Source organism: Lemur catta, chromosome 20 (genome assembly GCF_020740605.2).
Source record: "Lemur catta isolate mLemCat1 chromosome 20, mLemCat1.pri, whole genome shotgun sequence".
Taxonomy (NCBI): domain Eukaryota; kingdom Metazoa; phylum Chordata; class Mammalia; order Primates; family Lemuridae; genus Lemur; species Lemur catta.
The window spans coordinates 17,106,393-17,130,273 of NC_059147.1; the positions used below are offsets into that span (position 1 = coordinate 17,106,393).

Here is a 23,881-nt window from a genome sequence, read left to right on the forward strand (position 1 = left end):
ACAAGAGTAAATAAACAATGTGCCGGGTCCCTTCACCCCCAACTCAGGACCTCTCTAAAGGGCCACGTCAGCAGGGCTGGCTGATCACTGCTGGCGACTTGCTACAGCCAGACTTCTTCATCTGTCCCCACCTCCATCAGCCTTTCTTCCACAGGTGTTGATCTCTGCAGCACCTCCTAATAAACATCTTGCACGGTTATCTCCATCTCAAAGTTTGCTTCCCAGGGAACCCAACCTGGGACAGTACGTTATTTAGAAACATAAAGACAACTAAAAAGACACAGCTAAAGGAGCTGAAAGTGATGGGCAGGGAATCCAGCCATGGAGAGCTGTTATTTTTCTTGTAAGATTTGTTGAACTATTTGATTTTTAAGTATGTACATATATTTTTAATGAAAACTTAAGCATAATGTTAAAATAGAAAAAAAGGATTATATAAAAAAGAAAAAAGAAAAAAAAAAGATTGCCCTGGAGAAACCATTGTAACTGTGGGTCAGATTTTTTTTTAAATCTCATTTTATTTTTATTTGCAAATCTTCAAAACCAAGCTCCAAGGAAGCTCTTGATACACCACAAAGCCAGCTTTCTTACCATGTTATATGCAAACTGTACCAAATTCCCTCTATCCACATTTCTTATTCTTTCTCGCACACGTGAATGTGCTCGCCCACGCACATCCCCAACACACAGACATTCTGCTTCCGAACTTTTTCTGCCATGTTATGACTCCCTGTCATCCAGACTTTGGAAAAGTGGAAAACAACCAGGACATACTGAAGGCATCTAGTGGATTCATCATTTAGTTGATAATATGAATTGAAAGTCAAACAATCAGCCGAACATGCTTTGATGTAGGATGTGCCTAATTCATCCTTCTGTAAGGAGGAAAATATTTGATGAATCACTCACTCAGCTCTAACTCAGTTGAGGATTTCACAAAGCCTATATACAAGTGCTTCAGTTATAATTGTCTACCCTGGAGTCAAAGACCACAAACCTACTAAACATTTTTAAAAGAAAGCCAAGGCTATCAATAGCAATGACCTATAAAATAAAGGTTGATGTTCATTTATAAAGGAGAATAGATAAGATCTAGAACTATAGATCATTGTGAACACAGAGGATATCAAGATCCTTCAGATTTTTCTATACCACTAAATAATTGTCAAAATTCCAGGCCTTAGAAGCACGAAGATCACCATCGTGTGAGTAAAAAGGACATTGTAGTCACAGCTTCAGCATTTACACGTTGATATGTGTCCGCCTGGGAACACGAACTCATATATCTGCATCTTGGACTTTTCCTCTGTAAAACTGAACTGTTCACACTAAATAATCTCAGTGCTCCTTCCAATTCCATCAGGGACTCTATTATTCTGAAGGACAATACCATCTACTGAAAGATAATTTTAAACCATTGACTTCTGTTCACTTGGTTGTCTGATTGCTTGTTGCTGTTGTTTATAATTTAACATCTAAAGAATTTATTAAGGGTGTTAAAGAGCAGCACTTAAGAAAGGATTTTTCAAAATGGAACTATTTTCTGGGATGGATAAGGGCCATTTCAGCGGCCTGGTTTCTACACAATTAAGATGTCATTTCTCACTGCTGACCCTCATTTCATATAGGCAAGCCTTCAACACCACACGAACTCCACTCTATTTACATATTGTAAATTTAAATTAAATGAGAATTGGAAAGTTTAGTCTTCTCAAAATGTGAATGTTAATTATATATTGTTTTCATTTTTTCACTTGAAATCACAAAAAAGATTTTGTTTTTAGTTTTCAATCAGAGAAGAGTACATTCTATTCATCAATGTAACATCTGTGCATTTGTACAGCATTCACTGGCCTCTCTGAAGAAAAAGAGAAAGAGAAAAAAATCACCAAATTTGAATACATGGTAACATTTCCACAAACCATTGCTGACAACCAAATCTTTCTCTGGCAAAACGTTAAATCTTGAGTAACTTGACTTTACTTATACAATCAACAAATATTATTCTACTTTTTTTCATCTGTTGGTCCACTTAAAAGGAGAAATAAATTATAACTGCAGCATTTGTTAACAGTTCATAGTAATTACAGAATCTACTAAAAGGTTTAACACACACACACACCAATAAAGAAGGCATTCATCTACACATATTTTTACCATTTTAAGAAAAAGAAATCCAGTATGACTCCCTAATTGTAAATTTTTATACATCTCTTAAAATATATTGTGCATTTTATTTCAAAAATGCATTTTATTAAGAAAAAAGAAGGAACACATTACAAATCAGGAAATCAAAATTATGGCATATGATATATTGGTGTGTTTTGATGCCATACTGTTGAGTCTCTAGCAGTGCAGACCAAGGAGGACTATGAGGTTTCACCATCTATAAACCTGTCTACATTCCAGCTACCAACAAAGTTAATACTGCTTCTAAATAAGATGAACACTTGTATAGATTCAGAGCCGTGACGATGTTTGCATTCATTCAGCTTTGCGTCGAATAAATACTACCATTTCTATGTCAAATCTTTCCCTCGCCACCACCGGTCTTCTTCCAATTAAAAAAAAAAAGTATACCATTTACCAACATAGATACTTCATAAACTACTATATTAATTCAGGTCCTTAAGATTTACTTAAACTTTTACAGAAACATCAACAGGAATACAGTGCTATGAGAAAAGACAGGCAAGTTTTACAAGAACAGTTAACGAGCAAAAGACAGAAAATAAGCTGATAGTAGTGCTGAATTTACATATTTCCAAATTGTTCTGGTATGGACAACCTAAGAAACCCAATTTTTACTTGAGAGGCACTTGACAGTGTGAGTATGGATAATAAAGTGCCTTTATTATATAGTTGGCTTATAGAATTCAAACATACGTCCATGCAAGCACCTTGTTTACATGGCCTCAAAATTAATTACTATAACAGCTCTATACGGTTATTAATAATTGTTTGATCTCCAAATGTATACCGACACCCTAATCAGAATGTATAGTCAGTGGGTTATATTGATTCTTGGTAATTTTTGAGAAATTAACCCCCCCTCATCCTAGATGAGAGGTGACCAGAATGACAGATTTAGTATAGATCATATAATACACTATCTCCCCTTAGAGTGAGCATCCTCTAATTACTCTACTGCTTGTGTGGAAAGGGGGCATGGTTGCAGCTCATATTTAAAAGAAAAATATGTCTTAGAGTTCAATGCACAGCAAAATGTATGCCTGAAGGGGTAAATATTTTAGAACGGGGAGTGGAGATCTATACTTCCATTTGTCTCTGTTTTTCCTAATATATAAGAAGGAAGACAGTCATGGGAGATCAAAGCAAAGCTAGTGATAAACTTTAGAAAAACAGAAATATAAACCTATGGGAAAAAAGCTTACATAAGGTTTGGGGAAAAATATCCTCAGAAGTATATTTCATTTTGAGGTATTACAGTTGTAATTAAAAATAATATTTTGCTGTGTCAAGAATTTTTTATATTAAGTTTAATTGCAAACATTTTACATTCTTTGGGAAATTGGCATTACTCAGGGTCTTAATTACTGTCACCATCAAACAAGCAAATTAAATAAAAAACTTTTAAAAGTTCACATACTAACAAACACTGCACTTTCTGAGTCTTCTTGCCTATGAATTGAACGTTCAGAGTTGAAGTCTAACCCTCAAAACCCAATGCATTCAAAATCATTAAGAAGAGTCAAATAGGAAAAAAAGAGCAATACAAACAAACCAAGGACAACAAAACTTTTTTCAAGACTATTGATGTATTATATTGAATGTAACACGGAGAAAAGCAAAGGCATTTAAATACTCGTGGCCGCTGAGGATGCGAACACCAGCCAAACAGGATCTGAGAAGCATTTCCAGGTCTATGAATAACACCCTGGGAAGACTAAAGCAAACACAGCATTTGTTCTCAAATAAAGCAAGGTCAATATAAGCCCAAATTTGATTTTTAACTCTAACAAAACTTATGCATTGCATGGTTAAGAGACCAGGGCTACAGTTTTCACACACAAAAACTGTAGTCATTAAGCAAGTTAAAGTTGTTTTAGATCATCTCAGAACAGTTGGAAATTAACAGCAATCTCTAATTCCTTGTTACGTAGAACGATTGCTACGAGAAATATGTCACTGGACGGAGCTTCCCGGAGCCCTTCCGAGACTGGACGTGGCAAGACGGCCGTGCTGCAGATCCATCACCTGTACATTCAGTGTAAGAACATTTTTTTTTTTTTTGTCCATTGAGAGCCCCTGGCTATTAAAACAAATGGTCATAAGTTAAATCATAGCTGCCCATCAGAAGAAGTACTCTTTCTGATTTTCATTCACTGTGTTTTGTATATTAAGCTCACTTTTCAAAACAGCCTCAGCACTGTCTACGTTCTCTGACCTTTTTGCCTCATTTCTTTTGTATAACCTTTTCTGCTGATAAATGCGGACAGCTATGGCAGTGATGCAAAGCAAGATAAAGATCACAACAGCTATCAGACCTAGTGAGAGAGGAGAAAAGAAAGATAAAGTCAGAATTTCTGTCTGAATAGAAACTGTGTTGACTTCATTGCTTAATAAGTCATGATATGATGACTTTCTAATTAAATCAAGCACCTATTACATATAAATTGGAAATACGAAAACTTCAGGTATTTCTGGTTCAAGCAGCATCATAATATTTTGAGTTTACTTCTGAGTTCTATCAACCCTGTGGGTGCATCTCCATTTATTCTGAATACATATTACACTGGATTTACTTGGTGCATTTATATTTAACATAAGGTATTATCTACATGTCTCTAAAGCCATGTGGCTACTTTATATTAAGAGACAAATAAGTTTTAATTATTTTGAAATTATAGAGTAGTAGCAATATTATAAAAGGATTAAAGTGTTTTGATGATTAAATATGTAAAAATTTTAATGAAGTTGATTTTCAATAATTTGTTACACTTTTGAATGGCAGGAGTGGGTTATATATATGAAAAATCCTGACTAATAAAACATGGATATATTAATAGACATATATATAAATTTTTTCAATATGAGGAATATTGATTTTTTTTGAAACTTCTTATTGTAAATAAAAATTTTAAGTACTACAATTCTTGGCTATGCCAGTGGCTATCAACACCTGTCATTGCATTAGGTCAGTAGTACTTAAAGTGTTATCTATGACCCTCTGGCAGTCCCCAGTACACTTTGAGGGGGTTCACAAGGTCAGTGTGTGAAGTCTGATAATGAACAAATGTGTTACATTTCCACCGATGGCATTAAAGGAGGTTGGGTAAAATTCCTGGTACTTAGTAGGAATTAAAGGCAAAGACAACAAATGATAATAGTAGTCATTGAATTCATGAAGTAGAAGACATCGCACTGCCAGGCACTCCCAGGAAAAAGAAAAAAGCCAAATTCATCTAAGAATGTCCTTAATGAAGCAGTAAAAATATACATGAAGTGCTTCCAAGCACTCTTAGGAAGGATGATCATCTCTAGGAAAAACACCGTGTGAACGTCTGAGTTGTGAACTGAACTAGTTGCTTTTTGCTTCATATGACACCACTTTTATTTGAAAGAATTATTAAGAGACAAACTATAGTTTGTTCAGACTTGGCTATCTGGTGGATATTTTCTCTAAAGCGAATGAAATAAATCTGTCACTTTGAGAAAGAAAACTAGACAACGTACACTGCCAATGATGAAATTCAAGCTTTCAAATGAAAAATAGAATTTGGAAAACTGTTTTCTGTCACCATGAGTTTGAGAGTTTCCTGATATCTAAAGACTTTTCTGGTGAGATCAGTGGAAGAAGACACTGATGTAGTTTTTTTTAAGACAAAAGTAGATTTTTAGATGAAATATGATCAAATCTCATATTGTAAAGCTGAGGGTCCATTTGAGTTTAAAGCAAGTGCATACAACCATAATGGAGAGCAACCAAGTCAAAGATTTGAAGGTTTTTATCAGTCACAGTACATTCCTGAGCATGTGATTTGCTAGACAGATTCACAATAGCCAACCATAACATGGCCAACAGCCAAGCTGATTTGGGGCTAGGTCAGCCTTACCTGAGAAAGGCAGCAATCCCATGCTGATTAACCTGATATAAATGTGGTAACCAAACTCTGTACCTGAAATCTGAAAAATTTACTAATGGATGTGGTTACTTTTATTATTATTAGTCATGTGAATTAATAAGTAGTTTTTAATCAGAATACTTATTTTGTTGTTATATATTTTACCTCTCATCTTTAAGAAAATAATCAGTTGTGCTGCTATAAATATTTCCATTGTCTAGTTATAGGCCTCCGGCTTGAAGAGAGCCTTTCTGAACAATTCCAATGTGAAAAGTGACGAAGTATGATATAGAGAACAGGCCACCGCAATTACAAAATGAACACATTGGCCCAGACAGTCAAAATCAGGGATGGTCTCTGCAAATTTTTTGCTCCATGTATGTGATTTCTCTCTTTTAATTTGTGGAAGATATTATGTCAGAATTTGTTTTGCTCAAGGAAAACCTTGATCTTACCTGTTATATCAAAAAATATATAAAAAATAAATAATCTATTATGAATGATGACCAGTCCCTGTACTCTATGATGTATCTGAAACACTATGAGAATGTGTTTTTATGAAAAAAACATGTAGCTTTCTCTTTGTCTAAATCTGTCCACCAATATCTAGATATCCTGGCTAGAAACCCTCTACAAAATCTGGGGCACCACTTTTAAATGTCTTATTAAAGCAATTGTCCCATCTTATGCTACTTTAATTTGTTTGTAAGTGAAGAAAACCATTGTCTAAAATGAAGAACACAGGGAGATTAGCCAATTTGGAAAATCTTTACGTGGATTAATTATTATTACCTAGTAGGTGCAATTTATGAGTCCCTAGACAACGAGCAAAGAATTCTACCACAATGCTACAAGACTGACTGACACACTAGAGGATGATACGCTGTGATCCAGCAGACAAACTGCCTGCGGCCCAGACGAGGCCTTCTGAGCTTAGATGGCCATTTTCAGCTGCTCTGCTTCCAGAGCTCAGTCCCTGCAATGATTCAAACCAGACGCCACTGGTTTCATGAACCCTGGCAAGCCCCTAAGATGCAAACCTTGCATATTGTCTTTCTCTGTCCTATGCATTTGAGCTAAGTGAGAATTCCACAGGTGAACCATAACTTGTTTCCATTCAAGGATAACACCAGAATAACTTATCAACACCCTTCATTTGTAACTCTGTAAATCTCACCAGTGATCTTTGGCCAAAGCAACACTAAAGATTAAATATTTTGTTCTAACATGGGCTTGACTATATGCCACTCTATGTTTATATCTATCTTTGTATCTTTATCTATACTAGTTGACTGTCTAGAAAAAGCACAATTATGAGGCTGAGGCAATTTGTTTGACTAGGAATTCTAGCTTAAAACAATGAGCACAGTGTAAACACTACAGCTTTGTATGAGTTTTTACTGTATAATGTATTTCTTTTAGATATATAGTTATTAACTACTCTTCAAACACGTATTTTTTTGTTTTTAAATAATGTTTGCTTGTTAGGTGACTAAATAGGAATCTTATTTTTTATATCTTTAACTTGCACACCATTATTTTGAGAAAAAGAAAAGGGAATGATATGGGGGTGTTAATATCCTCACAAAGATTTGAGCACTGGTATTCACTATCTGAATAAAATCATAACTACTTGAAGGAAGTCTATGTCTAGAGGAAAGAGTATGAAAAACAGACCCAAATGAATCAGGCATATAAGGTCCACATTAGTTGCCCAAGCATATGAATAACCACATTATCTGGCAATGTAATAGAATAATTATTTACTTTTATATGTCCGTATCACATTCAGGGTGTGGAGAAAGGTGAACCTCTTAGCATTTCCATTATCTGATTAATAACATTCTTAAGAGCATTAATCAGGAAGAAAAAAAGCCTTATTTTTGGAGTTGGTTTTGAATAAATTACATCTCAGGTAATACGCTATCACATAGCCACAGAGATATACGTCAAAAGTTTTTGTGTTAATTCTGCAATTTAAAGTTACTACTAATCACGTTAAGTCCATTAACCTAATATTTGATAAAAATGCAACTAAGTGTAATATTTACTGATGGGAGCATCTAAACCATGTAAATATCTCCTTTATTAAGCATTAAGGCAATACAAAATATACATCTGTAATGTTAATCTCAGGGTTTTTTCTAGTTTTTACATGAACACTTGTAGTAGCAGGGTTATGTCCAAGCCAAGAAAAATGACCTTTTTCTCAAATACATTCAGAATTCCCTAAGGATTGCTGATGACCCTTTTCAAGCTAAATAATAATCATTAGTACACAGCCTAGCAACTGTTCTTTGAGTGTGGTGCCCCAGTGAAATTGCCAGTTATTTATACTGAAAATTTCCAAAGAACCAGGGAATTCATACAGATTCTATAAGACACAATGTACAAATAGTAAACCACCTCACTGTCCTCACGATTCAGGGCCTGGCACTTGGGATATGTGTAGATTCATAGATAGTTTCTACAATGTTAAATAGTCACCATTATTAGTAATGATAGCTCATTCATGCTTCCTATTACCTCCAATGACTGCAGAGTCACTTTTGATTGCATTAGCTAGGGGCTCTTTGTCATCTATTGTTCCAGAATGATCTGTAGTTAAAGCACAAAAAGAGGGGAGTGTGATATAGGCAAGTAAAAAGAAGAAATTTTGAAAAATTCATAAATGTTTTAAACCAGAACGGAATGATGGAGGTGAATGCGAGAGCTCTATGATTTTCAATTTAAGCAATGGCAACTGCAATGGCCCACATGACTGAGAAATTGAGACTCTAGAAGAGAAATGGGAAAGAAAACTGAAAGTTAAACAAGCAAAACCAATGTTAAGAAACCATGTGGAGAATAAAGGCAACATCGGAAGTTTCTCAATATCGAACAGACAAGCTGGGATTGTGACTGGGCAGAGGAAGAGCCACAGGTTACCTGCAAATGAGTGTGTCCTTTCTCTCGATGTGGCATCCGTGCCAGCCTGGGTCACACAGCTGGACTCAGTCACGTGACCTGTAACAGTGACGGGGGCTGGGTGGCTGGGGCGCAGAGCAGCCTTCAGAGGGGCCACATGGCTGAGCTGCACCGCAGAGAGGCAGCCTGTGAAGCCCTGTGTGCCGGCCAGTGCTGTCTCCTGGTCTATGTCACTGTGTTCTGTAAATCCAAAGAGACATCAAAATATTAATAATAGTGGAAAGGCCAAAAGGGCAATGCCGCAGAAATCAGGTATTCTAACTCTGCTAATGCAACAGCCATATGTATACAGCTACCAAGTTCCTTTCTTTTGTCTCTACTAAAAGAGTTAGATCCATTAAGTCTTTCCACAGCTATTGATGAGATTTCTTACATTGTTCATGAAGGCAAGTTTTTAAGTATGGCTAATTAAAAATGACACAGTGAACTCTCCAGAAATGATTAAAGCTGTCGTAAGAATGGGTCAGGTTATGAACTAATGAGGGGTCATGGTATGTAAAATTCAAAAATAGATCAGTGAAATGTATTTAGGATAGGGCTTATAGTCAATATTAGGAGATGCACCCTGGATGTGGAATCGAGTTCAGTTCAGCTTTTGAATCTTAAGCTGTGACAATAACAGAAGCTAGAGAGAAAACTGGGCCTCAGGAGTTCCCTTGGTTGCCTGTCCTGACAATCTGGTCTGCCTGAAAGCTTTCCGATACTTCACGACCCCACCCAAACATGCCAGGAGAATGATACTAGTGGGGGCCCTACATTGAAGCTATTAGAGTCTCTCTCTAATTTCTCGTGTACGGCAGTAAGACCTTTCATACCCCATTCATTGCCTTTTCTCCCTGTTTCAATGACTGCCTGTCACTCAGAAAGGCCTGTGCCCTCCAAAGACAGGTAATCTCTCCCCATATTAATGGGAATTTAGCTAGTATGGCATTGTGTGGAAAAGAGATTGGTTTTAATGCCAGAATATTTTTTAAAGACCTTTTAAATTATTTTATTTTATTTCAGAGTATTACAGGGGTATAAATGTTTTGGTTACATAAATTGCTTTGGTACAGTTTGAGTCAAAGTTACAAGTGTGTCCATCACCCAGATAACGTGCATTGTATCTGTTAGGTGTGAATTTACTCATCCTCTCCTCCCCCCTCCCACCTGCTTGATTCCTGATGAGTTATATTTCCATATGTGTACATAGTGTTATTCAATTGGTTCCAATTTAATGGCGAGTACATGTGGTGCTTGTTTTTCCATTCTTGTGATACTTCACTTAGAATGATGGACTTCAGTTATATCCAGGTTAATACAAGAGGTATTAGTTCACCATATTTTTTATGGCTGAGTAGTGCTCAGTAGTGGTATACATATACCACATTTTATTAATCCACTCATGTATTGGTGGGCACTTGGGTTGTTTCTTCATCTTTGCAACTATGAATTATGCTGCTATAAACATTCAGGTACAGATATCTTTTTTATAGAATGCCTTTTTTTCCTTTGGGTAAATACCCAGTAATTGGACTGCTGGATCAAATGATAGGTCTACTTTTAGTTCTTTGAGGTAATTTTACAGTTAAGAATATATCATCCATACCAGTTTCTTGGCAAGCAAGAACTCTAAATAAGACAAATTCACTGTACAGTTTTAAGGCTCAAATGTTATCAAACTATGATGCATTCATCTACCCAATATATGATCATAAAACAGCATGACTATTCTCCCCTTCCCTGCACATACGTGGGGAAAGACAAAAATGTGAATTTTTGTCTCTCTTCTTAAAAAATAATAATATAATAGAAAATAACTATTTATTGAGTGCTTATTATACGCTGGGCACTGTTCTAAGGGATTTGCATGTTACTGTTGAAACTTTACAGTAAGCCCAGGGATAGATTATTCCAGTCATAGAGATGGAACTCTTAGGTTCAGAATTTTAATGATTTGCCTGAGGTTACACAGTTGTTGGCATTAGGTACTAGATAGACCTCAGGCCTATTGGACTCCAAATCATAAGCTTCTTTTGTCTATGAGCCACTTTCCGGTTGAGATATTTTTTCCTTGGCTCTGATTATATCTCCTACAGTATCTTTTTTTTTTTTTTTTGAGAGCTATTTTTTTAAGGAATAATGAGCATATTTGTCTTATCTTGTTATATCTACACTTTTCAAAGAATTTTTTGGTTCCCTTTTCATTCACATTTTATACCTAATAATAAAAGTACTGATTGAATGTTTAGTATTATGAGTATTATTTTCTATACAAAGAAAACTGAAAATTAGGTAGATTGTATCACTCCCTTGTTGTGGGGAATCTGGTATTGGGGCCCAGGCATTCTAACGCCAGAGGTCATGTCCTGATCCACCGCGTACTTCTGCCTCCCCACCCAAGGGCAGCATCGAAACAGCATCACTCTGCCGCTCACACGCTAGACTGTGAGCTCCTTGAACCTCCAGCATCATGCTGTTATGTTACACAGGAGGCAGCTCATCAAGGTATATAGAACCAAAAAAATGGCTTAGTCCACTACTATAACAGTTACTCACTTGAATCGATGCTCATTCAAACATACATATGTGTGTATATAAAATATATCCTATATACAGATTCAGAAATATACATATAAACATGTATATATAAAAAGACAGCTTTCTTGCTTTGGAGGTTTTTAAATTTTATTTTAATGAGAAATTAAAAGGGAAATATACTTTAAGAGTTTAATAGGTTCATACAGACAGTACTTTTCGCCTTTCTTCTATGAAGATAAAATGTTGATACAATTTCCATAGGCCTTTACAAAAATCTTTCCTTTTGAGCCAAAAAAAAAATGTAAATAGACAAGATTCACTTTTCTGGTAATAATATAATAGGAGGCATCTTTTAAAAGCCTGACACATACAAATTAAAAACATTTTACCTATTTGAAACTTATTGTACAAAATATTTTAACCTCTAAAACTTGAAATGGACAGTTAGTCGATCAATATGCACTGTTGTAAGAGCTAAGAAAACAGAAAATAAATGCCCTGTAAGTTCAAGCATCTCACATTTTAGTGGGGGAGGGGAGAGACATAAATACAGAAATAGAAACTAAATGAAAATTTTGAAGAGTGATAATGCTATGAAAAAACAAATTAGACAATGTGATAGATGTATCTGGAACAGAAAATTATCTTAATGGATTAGGGTATATTTTTATTTTAAGGATGACACTTTTCACAGCATTATTTTCTTAGTATACTATATATTATTACTCCAGTATCTTTAGGCTCTATTACTTCTTTCTCAAAATTTGTAAGATTCCCTGTGATTTGGGCATTTTTATCAGATTATCCCTAGGAATGTGTCTTATCTCAACATTCTGCATAGAACATCATGAGCCCTTTCAATCTGCAGACACAACGTTTTTATTTAGCTTGAAAAATTTCATATATTGTGTGTGCAACTACTGTTTGACCTTCATCCTTTTTACCCTTCTAGAATGCCAATTATTCACATTTGGTCTCTTCTATATATGTATTCTATAAATCTATTTTATTTTCCATCCTGATTTCTACCATTTACAACTTAATTTCTGTGTGGGTCAAATGTTACTTTCACTTGATTTTCCAGGTGCAAATTCAAGTAGCTACAAAGATCATTCCTTTTTCTGAATTTTTTCAGTTTGGAAAAAAAAATCATATCTGTAGTTTCTTAAGGTATTTTTGTTGCTTTACTAGAATTTCTTTAAAGTACTCTTACTAAGTTCCATTCATGTTGTTGCCTATCTCCCTGAATAGCTTTATTTTGATAGGGAATCATTCTGGCTTTGGGTTTTTCCTCCCCATTTATTGATGTTGGATTCTTTAAAGTATGCAGTTGGTTGGTTGGTTGGTGTTTTACTCTGCTTGCTGAGGCTCGGGCACTGACTGCCCTCGGTGGCTAACACCCAGAGGATGCAGACACTGGAGGGCTCTGTGTCCCTGGGGACCAGCAGTGTAGCTGCAGGCCAAAGCACCCAAATGAAATTGCTTCTCCTCACCCAACCCCGGGATAGGGAGGACATGGCCCAAATTTCAGATCATCCTCAGCTCCTTGGGAAACAGGAAAAACAGGCACCTTAATGTTCTCTAATGCTGCTCTTTCCCCACAGGACCCAGGGATTCCTGTAAGGCAAGCAATACCCAGGATCCACACAATTCAAATCACACCCTGAGATTCTTCTAGGCCCCCAGACACTCTTCCAACCCAGAAGGTAGGGAATCCCACAACAGCCCCCTCACTGGAACCCTCCAGTATCCCCTCTGCTTGCTGAGCTGGACCAACAACTCCTTGTTTCAGGAGGGTCAATGGGTTGGAACTAGAATTGGGCACGGAGGGGAACTTAGCAGCCATCTCCCCAGAATTGAGTTCAGACAAAATTAGTAGCTATATTACGTTGTCATAAGCAAAGCTGGCTGCAGAACTACATAACACCAGATATCTCTGCTAATAAAGCCAATGAGCAAAAATATATATCTTTCCTGTTATCTAATTCCCTGAAAAGCCAATACAGTGTAAACGGTTGAGAAAAAGGGAAAGTGGAAGGAGGAATTGAAAAATGTCTCCTGCTTCATAGAAATTCAGATAAAACAATCATGTTTGTATGTTTCTGGTCATAATAATCATTAACTGACTCTCATTTTCGAGTGGTCTTGCCTATTAAAAAATAAACCTCAATTGTATATTCCAACAAAGGGAATTACTTCTGCTTATGTGTGGAAGAAACCTTCTAACAAAAGGTCTACAAGAAAAATAGAGTACTGAGAAATTAGAATTTGGTGAAATACCTTTCCATTACAGAGAAAGGACTGTTTCCAGAAGGATAATGACAGTAAATGTAAGAACAATTACAAGGAGTGCTTTATGAAATTCTTTGTGGCTCTCATAAACAAACAACAACAACAAAATGAACCACAGAAAACAAGCATAAATAGTTTAGAATGCCAGACCTATGAAAAGGGGCCATTTTCAGAAAGGCTTTCAGTACCTTTAATCCATAAAGATAAACATAAAGAAATCTTGCTTAAAAAAAAATGGTGCAATGAATCAAAGGCGAAGCCAGGGCTGGAACCAAACAGTGCGCTTTTACTAGTTTATGTGATGCCACCAAGGACTCAACAAAAAAAAGACTTAGTGGAAAAGTAAAATGGCAAAGCAGACAAGAAATACTATACAGATAAAGGAGCAGTTTATCATAAAAAATATTTGTTTGCCAACCAAACCTACTGCTCTGAGACATGAACTTGAAATCCTGATTAATGCACAGGTTGTTTAGGTAGCTATCTCACAATAACGGGTACTTCCGTGTTGCTTTCAGCTTAACCTGTCTCATCTTCTGTATCATTTTGACAAGATATTTGCAAAATCACAATGTCCTTAAGTAATCTAATTAAACTTGCTCCTGTATGCCTTTGGCTCTGAAGCAGGTTTTACTGAAAATAGTCCTGAGATTCAAGATTGTTCCTAAAGCTCTTCTGAGGAGATTGAATAGACACGCTCTTCTCTCAGACCACACACTTTACTTACATCTGGTCTAAATTGCCACTGCAGAAATCTGAGTATACTTCCTGAGCTCTGCAGACTCAGAAGAGATAAATAATCCCTATGGGTCATCGCCTCTGAATATATCAAAGCTACTACTCAGAATGAGTGAAAATAATCTCCAAGCTCCTAACATAAAAAACAATCCACGAACTGAGCTCAGAAGTTTTCAATGAGTTTCAGATACAAAAACCAAAGGTAACATAAGCTATTAATTATGGAGGAGGAATATCAACCACGTTTATTTGATGCAATCTGGTTCTTCCCACTACCACCATGAGTATCAGCAAATTATTTTCATCAATGTTCTTGTGCTATTATATATTTGACATAAAAAGTGACAAATATAATTATAAATGTCATTCAACGTTTGAACAGTGATTTTTCCATCAGTTTTGCAATGTGTTATATCATTATTCAAAATGTGGGCACATTTTCCCGTGTGAGGCTTCATGCAACTTGACAATTATGTAATTATCCTAATCGAGACTTTTTTCCAAAGTGGTGGAATTGTGACCCAATAAAAGCTTAATGAATTAGCAAAACAACTTTAGACCTGCATATTTCCTTAGATTCATTACATCTTAGAGAGGCCTCTTTTTATATAATTTTCTAGTAAATATTTATTTCAAGGGAACCGATTGACAAATCATTTGCTTTGGCATTGAAACTTACGCACGTTGTGAATGACATAGTTAATAAACTGATGTGCACATATGGAAGTAACATTCATCAGGTGTCGAGCAGGTGGGAGGGGGGACGAGGGGATAGAGTTTGGGGATGGGCACCCTTGTAGCTCTTATTCAGGTGGTGCAAAGGCAGTTTATGTAACCAAAGCGTTTGTAGCCCCATAATACTCTGAAATAAAAAAATTTAAAAAAAAAGAAGTGACATCAAGCTGTCTGCCTTTTCACAAGGAAGACCAGAAAGAATGGGGCTGCTTTCTCTCCATCCTCCAGTACTCATTCCCATCAATGAGGATGGACTGTAGCAACAATTTTTTACTCCAATAGCTGTTAGCAAGCATTACTAGGAGATATCAAGCAAGGGGGGTAATTTTTAGGTAATAACATCCAATTGTAGCATAATGACATGGAAACCCTCTCTAACCCTCCATTACACTTACCAGACAACACTAGTGGAATTCAAATTTCACTGCCCTTATTCTGATTATCATCAGATGGCCCCACTCTGCATCTCCTGGGTGTGTCTGTGCCCTCTTTCCACCTCAAAGGCTCTGTATTCACACGCCAGCTAATCCCTTCCCCTCTCTCTCTTCCATCAATGCCTGCTCTTTAATAAATTCACCCACACATTAGCGTAAGTGCCTGATCATGGCTTTATTTTTTACTTTATCCCTGGTGTAAACACATTTTAAAGCATTTCAGTAATTAAAGAAATAAGCAATCATGTTTCTCCTTTTTATTTTAGACATTATTCTTGCTTTATCATGACACATACACAAATTATTCTTTCTAGATTTGACACCTAAAATATATATATGTATATATATATAATTTTGGATTGGTGACTTTTGCTTTTATCATTTCGTGTTCTTTGAAGTGTGAGTAGAGCTGTATGTTTTATTATGTTTGACTGCCAAATGAAAGCATCGAGTGTGACATCATTGTCAGAGAAATAAATATATTTGCCTACCCCATAGGAACCACAGGCTCATGACTATATGGGCCTCTGACAAAAATCTCAATTTCTACCTTATCATTTGCTCTGTAATTAAGAACAGATACTAATAGTATGTTTCTTTCAATATCATGAATGTTCTTTGGGTTTGGGACATGACACTTCTGTGTTCATGTATCATGATTAAGAGAAAAGTTGTTTTTTTAAGAGTCTATGTATGGCCAGTTCCTGAGGCTAACCCTCTGGAATCAACTAAAGCCTTCAAAAGGATGAAGTCATGCTATGGGTTGAAGACAGTCTGTGACATTTTAAATTATTAAAAAATTCAAAAACCAATAGACCTGATGAATTTTAAAAGAAGATTGCAAAATAGATTTTTTACTTTTCTGGCTCTGACTTGTACATCCCTTTTAAAACTTACTTTTAAAATAACCAATCCAATATCTTGAGAGTTATTTCACAACATATTTACAAAATCGCCATGCCCTTAAATTATGTAGGTCACCTTTTTTTTTTTTTTTTTTTGCCCCCTCATCTTTTGGCACTGAAACAAGTTTACATAAAGAATTCCTGACACACTGGAGATCACTCTTAAAGCTCTTCAGAGGAGATTGAGTAGACTTCCTTTTCCTTGCTGACTACACACATTATTTACATCTGGTCTAAATCTCCACTGCAGTAATTGGAGAGTACTTCTTGGCTCTGCAGCCTCAGAAGAGAGAAATGATCACTATGGGCCATCATGCCTACTATATAAAAGCTACTACTGAGAACGCGTGAAAGCAATCATTCAGTTTTTACTTAAATAAATCATAAGGCTCTTCTAACATATAAAGGTAGCCAGGCATGGCAGTCAGAACTTAATTTTACAGTGGATTAGTAACATGAAAAGCCAATGTAATGCAGTCTATGGATTATGGGAGGATCTGAACTGAGCTGCTTGGCTAAAACCTTGATCTTCCCACCATAGCACTGACCTATCAATACATTATTATTGCCTACGTTATTGAGTCCTGCTATATTTTAAGTATAGTAGGGAGTTAGAAACTGTTACAGTGTCATCACAGTACAGTTTGACATTGTTTCTTAAAATGCACTCACTTTGCTCAATATCTGCTAGGCATGTTAGTTAACAGTATCAGTAATTCAAAATTATCCTCACAATTCTTCCTAAGGTTGAGAAATGAGTACTGGAGAAAGTCAAGAGATGGAGTCTTTTGTGGAAAATGTGGGCAAATTACAACTCCAAAAAATATTGGTCAATGTTTATCTTCTACTCCCTTACAAAAATCCAGAAATTATAAAATGATAGAAGCATTTTAATATATTTTAATTTGGTGGGTAATTTGGGACTATTTCATCTAAAGCAATATTGGGGCACATTATACTCAAGCAGATACACAGGATCGTTTTGTTGTAATGACTACCTGAATGCCCACTGCCACAAGCGTGTAAGGGCAGACACAACCTCCATCTTGCTGAGTGGCATTCTCTATATGCATGGTAGGTGACCACAAGGTATGTATAAAGTTAATAGATGAATCGAGGAGCCTAATGAGCTTACAAAAATGAAAAACATATTTGATAATTGTGGGGACATAAGAATGTGCCTCAAAGACCTCCAACTAGAGGGAGATTAACTGACCAAGGGTCTCAAGTGCTGGGCTCTGAAATCCCTTCTCATGCCTGTAACGAGGCCATGCTTCTCATGGGCTACTCCCAGACAGTGGCTGATCGCAGCAGGCATTCTAAGGTGGGCTCATTCCTGGGAAACAAAGGACTCCTCTGAAGGCTGACTTTGATTCAAGGGCTCCCCAAAGACTTTGCTAAATCTTAGATTGCACAGTGGTCTAGGACAACTTATCTGATTTTCTCTCCCTCTCTCCTTTACTTGTAGACAGAGTGGCTTGGCCATCCAATGGCTCTACCAGCCTTAGCCAGGCCCCTTACACTCTGTTCCACAGTGTTCCCTTAACAAAATCCTCATATTTAATCCTATATTGGCAGCTGTTTCTTAGAGGACCCAGACTAACATAATAAGTAACTTCAAGACTGAGCAATTCTCTCTGGAACATTAACACCTCCACTTTTTGTCCATCTTGTTGATCTATTTTATTATGAATTAATACACTATATTAAAATATAATAATACACTATATAAGATTTTGCTATAAATTCATATACCACACAAAATTTGGTCATAAGTTATTAATCTCCTTTGAATTACAAATGATTAGTCCTCAGTCAAGATCCACACCTTAGGCACATACTAAATAAATTATCACTTATACTTTTAGGAGAATGAGTTGATTAGGACTATAAAGTCTACTGCTCAATTTGGATTTTAATCTTATTTTTCAGCATGAGTGATATGTATTTGAATAATATGCAACTCTTGAATAAAACATTAACATATTTATTTCTATATTACTGTCTCTCATATTCATTTACAAAAGGGGAAACAAGTACTTATATTTTAAATGTTATTCCACTGTTTGGTTAATACCATCCTCCTCATAGAATGCATATCATTTTCCCAATTTTTTAATACTATAATTAATATATTTCAACTCACAATGGCATAATATCTTGCACAGAAAATGTACTTAATTAATATGACTTGTTGATATCTGTCAATGCACTATCAGCTCATGGTTCACTCCTTGATGGCATCTACTACACTAACGTAGAGTTTGGGGGGTGGAGACTCCTCCAGTATGATCACTTGCACATACTTTTAATTCTATGAATAACAACAGTCATGTGCAAAGGTAGGCTTAGTTAAGGACAGATGGGGAGCAGAGTCTTCCGTGAGCCCGATGTTCAGCAAAGAAGTGTTCAGGCAGACGGTCCTATTGCTGATCCCATTGCCATGGCAAGGCTCCATCCTCTAATCCCTTCATCTCTGCCTCATCCCAAATCACCCTAGGACTCTCACCTCATCTTTTCCCCAGACACCTGCACACAGACCTCCCCTGGCTGAGAGCCATAGGGAAGCAGGTAGACCCCACAGTTAAGATAGTTGGGGTTTTCTTGTTGCTGCTGCTGCTTGTTTGTCTGTTTAGATTTTTTACATTCTCCTTGGCTTCCTATGTTATGCTATAGTTAGCAATGGAATGAAACCCTCTAACATTATTTTTAAAATGATGTTCAGAATATCTTAGTTACATATCCAAAGTAAAATAGCCAATTTGTAGAGACCAGTGTCCTCTGCAGTGTCCTGAAATAGCTATAAATAGTTCCCACTGACAAATATGAAATAACTAAATATATCCCCTTTTTGTTTTAACTGAAAGCCTAGCCATTTTTCCTATACATCTGAAGTTTAGTCTAAAACTAATGCTCATGTGCACAGACTCAAGAGTGTATACCTTCTTATCTGTTAATTAGACATCAGGGGACAAGATCTGAATCAACTTTAAAGCTTTACAAAATAAAGTAGAATCACCATTTCATGCCAAATGTGTTACTGACCATATATGCATCCTTACAGCAAGTGATATACCTGTCAGTCTTAAACAGTTGGATTTATGTAATTAACACTGTGAGACTCACTTGGAATATCTAAGTTAAACGTCCAAATATCTAAGTAGTACTCTGCACATATTTTTTATATCCACGATAGCATAGCAGAAAAGCATTGCAATTCATGATATTTCCCCTGTTTGTTTGGAGAATAAGAACACATAATCTTGGTTCTCATCATAGTACTTGAAAGTCTATAAATATTTATAAACTTAACTATTAACTTTCTCAAGGGCCAATATTTTTGATCATTCACCCATGGGTTTAATCAAACATTTTCAAGGTTCTGAGATTATGTGAAGGGAACATAAGGAATGATTAATAGAGGTACAAATAACTGAAAAGGTCAAAAATAAGAATCCATTTACTATCTTGGACAAAATATTCCAGGTTACTGTCAAATATCAGGCTAGGAATGAAAACCAGACTACAAGAAGCCAAATAATGTGAAATATCAATACTCTTTATAATTTATTTACAACCAAAAAGAAAATATCTTTTAAAATTTACTTCCCTGTTTCCATTTTAGTCCTTGTTGGTAAATGTAAAAAAAAAAAAAAATCAGTTCCATTATCAGAAGTCACTGATGGAAATAAATAAGAATTACAAGGCATGTAGATCAAGTCTGATCAAGCGTGGCTGCAAACTACAACACTACAACAAGGCCAACAGGATCCAAGCATAACCTAAAGCAAGTTCACTAATTTGGAGAAAAGCAATTGCATTCTCCTTCCATTTCTTTCAGACCTAATCTTAGTTTTATTATTAGATGAAGATTTGTACATGTGGCACCTGATTGACAGATACGCTGTTATTTCTACCTCTATCACTTGATATTTTTGAAGTGGGAGAACAATATGTTTCCTTAGGCTGGACTGATACATGACAGAGGCCAGGGTGACCACCCCATCAAAAGAAGATGCTCGCTAACCTCTCAGGGAGCCCTACTCATAATTACATACGCCTTCACCTCGATTATCACTCACTTCATAGTTTAAATAATGCAAGGGATTTCTTCTGGCATGATGAATTGTGTGTGTGTGTGCACGTGTGTGCATGTGATCTGACTTCTGATGCACGTTTATGTATCATGGTTAGGAGAAAGGTAGATTCCTTTACTCACCTAAAATTCTGCCCAGTACCAGAGATTTGACTGCACTGAATTCTGTGCCTGATGACAGGTGAACTTGTCTCCTTGTACTCTCATCAATCTACAAAATTATTACATGAGACAAATGGATGCCATTTTGTTGAGAAGACAGGAAGTAAAGTAAGACAAAAAGAAAAGAATAAATTAAGCAACTGTGAGCATGGCCCCAAAGGTTTAACAAATAACAAATTTTAAAGAGCTAGTCATTTAGAAAGGTTTCTCTAAACTATTTCTATACTACCCTCAGATACCACTGTACCCCACTTTCTGTCTCCTTATATTGTTTTATTTTTCTCCATCATATAAGGAACCTAAAATTGATAAGGCAAAAAAAGACAATGAGTTCTTTCTCACCTCAATACTTTTACTTAGCTTGGTCTTTTTACTTAAGCCAAGCAGCTAAGAAATGTTCTTCGATGTTGAACACCAAACATTAGTGATTTTCTTAAAGAACTAGCTGAGTGCATAATTCTTCTTTCTTTGCTGTAGCTCACATCATTTTAAAAAATGATGCACTTTTTGATATAGCAACAAAGTAGAAATCAATTTGAGAAGTTTGATATGTGGTAATCTTTTCAGGAACAAAGTTATACTTGCTCTAAAAATATTTTGTGAAAGTATAAAAATCATTTTCATGATTAAAAAAAATGTATTCTGATATTGCAATTATTATTTTCTGCATGAGAACTTTCACTGCATTTATACCCATCTAAAGTAAACTGGTTTTATTGTAATAGCGATGGTCCTACCATTAGTACACTATGATAAACCAGACATCATTCCCCTACTGACCAAAGTAAAACAAGTAAGAAAAGTTAGTGTCTTAAGTATCAGATATTAATAATATGTTAGATAGAATATTATTGCTTAAAAAAAACTGATCATATTTGATGGTGTATGATCTATAAAAAAGACCACTGAAAGTATCTCTGTTTACTGTATTCATTATCAAATTTCTGCTGTAGCTCCTGGACAGTCATCATTATAAGTGTTGCCTCTGTTGAATTTACCTCTACAAAGACCACTCCTTCTTCTCTGTTAATTTCTATGTGGTGAAGTTGTCCATCAGCCATGTTTTTAAAATCAAAGTTAACAACATCAGGTTCTTGATATCTATTTAGCTTGTACCTTATCTGCAAACTTCCTAAAATAGAAAAAAGTCATATTTTTAGTAAAAAATGTATTTTAAGAACTACTTACAAAAAATCACAGTCCTTTGGTGGTTGTTATTTATTCATTTCTGAGAAAAAATTTATAATAGACAATTGTTCATTTGGAAGATATGTTTCAATCATAATTCCTAGAAGTAAGTTTCTAACTGAAATTGCAATATCGTATTTTCAAAATCAAGACCAAGCATGATGCTCATAAGCAGTCTCTTTCCTGAAAATCTTTAATTTTCTTCATTAAAAGTAAACTCAGATTAAGCATATGCAAATCTCTGCTCTAGCCTCTAACTTAAAAACTTAACAAGAGTATTTCTGAAATGCCAAACTTGCAAAATATTACATAATATTGTTTCTATAATCTTTTGAAAAAACATATTTCACACTCCTGAAATACAATTGATTATTGAAATTATTAAAAGCAAATATATTTTTACTAAAGATAAGAAATATATCCAAGTGGACATAGTCATAGACTTTGAAATGAAGTTAGCTAAAGTGAATGGCCATAAGCCAAACTTACCATTAGAATTAATACAACTCACTTAATTGCTTGCAGAGATGTCAACTAATATGTTTTACAGGATACCAAGAAAATGTTCTAACAAATAGATAAGTTTCAAGCTCACAATGTACAATGAAGGTAAATACACTTATTGAATAGTATTATTCTTGTTTTAGTGTTCAGTGTCCTTGGGCCACAGTTGATTAGTTGAAATGCATTATTCACATGCTTGTATGTTTGTTTATTCTTATCACCTAGAGAATGTATTTCTAAAATTTTTATCTTTAATTCAGACATAGGGAAAATGAAAGTAGCAGTAAGTGGTTTTCTGTGACAAGGTTTCTGCAGCAAACACATTTCATAATCTACATACCCTGACCCTCCACGGATATACCATTATTTCCAATGACTGTTTTATTGCCTAAAATCAGGACTGACAGATCATCTTGTGGGCATTTTCTTACACATAATACTGGTTTATTAATACCCCCTTAATATGTCTTCACTTTGATTTGGAGGAAATATTTGCTATTGTACAACAAAACATCTTATTTCAAAATGAACCACAAAACCAATACTGATATGCACATGGAATAGTCAAGAGCCTCTGGTAATAATAAAACATAGTGCATATTTTATATAAAGTAAAATTTTACATTGCATATGTAAAATTAGCAAAATTATAAAGAGATAAAGTCATCTTAATTCTTTTAAATAATCCTTTTATATTAAACTTATAGGACAGTACTAAAAAGCAAAACGAATACGAAAAGCAGGCACATTCTTCTTTCCCTGTTTGTGGTTTGAGAAACAAAAACACAAGACGCATCCATATTGTTACCGCCCTCATGTTCTAATTTAATTTTCTGTCTCCCATCTAAAAACACACTCACCATTTTTGGCAATGATAACTGAAAGGTATTCTTTGTAAGAGGAGCTCACAAAAAGCAGCAGGCTTGGTGTTTGTGTTGTTCGGAAGCTAAATTTGATCATTTCTCTGCTCAGCTTCATATCACCATGAAATGAAGCAGCGTGGGAGCTGGAGTTTTTACTTAAAAAATAATTTTCTTGAAAACTGTAAATCACAGATGAGCCAGATCCAAAATATGCAGAAATCTCTGAAATAACAAGGACATTTTATGTTCAGAAAATTTAAGTACAAGGATCTTGTTTTAGTTATGTCACTGATTTTTAATTTTTTAAAGCAATGAATTGCATAGCTAGAAGAAACAAGCCCAAACTAGAAGTGAATAACACAGTAAATTAATAAAGCCTTCATAATGATCT

General features: G+C 35.5%; 1 protein-coding gene across 6 annotated transcripts in view; it reads right to left on the minus strand.

Annotated features, from left to right (window-relative positions):
- Positions 1–2,202: 2,202 nt before the first annotated feature.
- The window catches only part of CNTNAP4 (contactin associated protein family member 4), a 236,190-nt gene continuing 214,511 nt past the window's right edge, over positions 2,203–23,881 (minus strand). For 5 of the 6 annotated variants that reach the window (XM_045534031.1, XM_045534032.1, XM_045534034.1 and 2 more), the window contains 6 exons: positions 23,488–23,712; positions 21,934–22,067; positions 20,897–20,984; positions 9,015–9,233; positions 8,613–8,684; positions 2,203–4,508 (listed from right to left, as the gene is read on the minus strand). In XM_045534031.1, coding sequence (XP_045389987.1) covers positions 4,315–4,508; positions 8,613–8,684; positions 9,015–9,233; positions 20,897–20,984; positions 21,934–22,067; positions 23,488–23,712 — 932 coding nt within the window. In that variant the 3' untranslated portion in view covers positions 2,203–4,314. The remainder of the gene's footprint in view (positions 4,509–8,612; positions 8,685–9,014; positions 9,234–20,896; positions 20,985–21,933; positions 22,068–23,487; positions 23,713–23,881) is intronic. The other variant, XM_045534033.1, reaches the window with a different exon arrangement.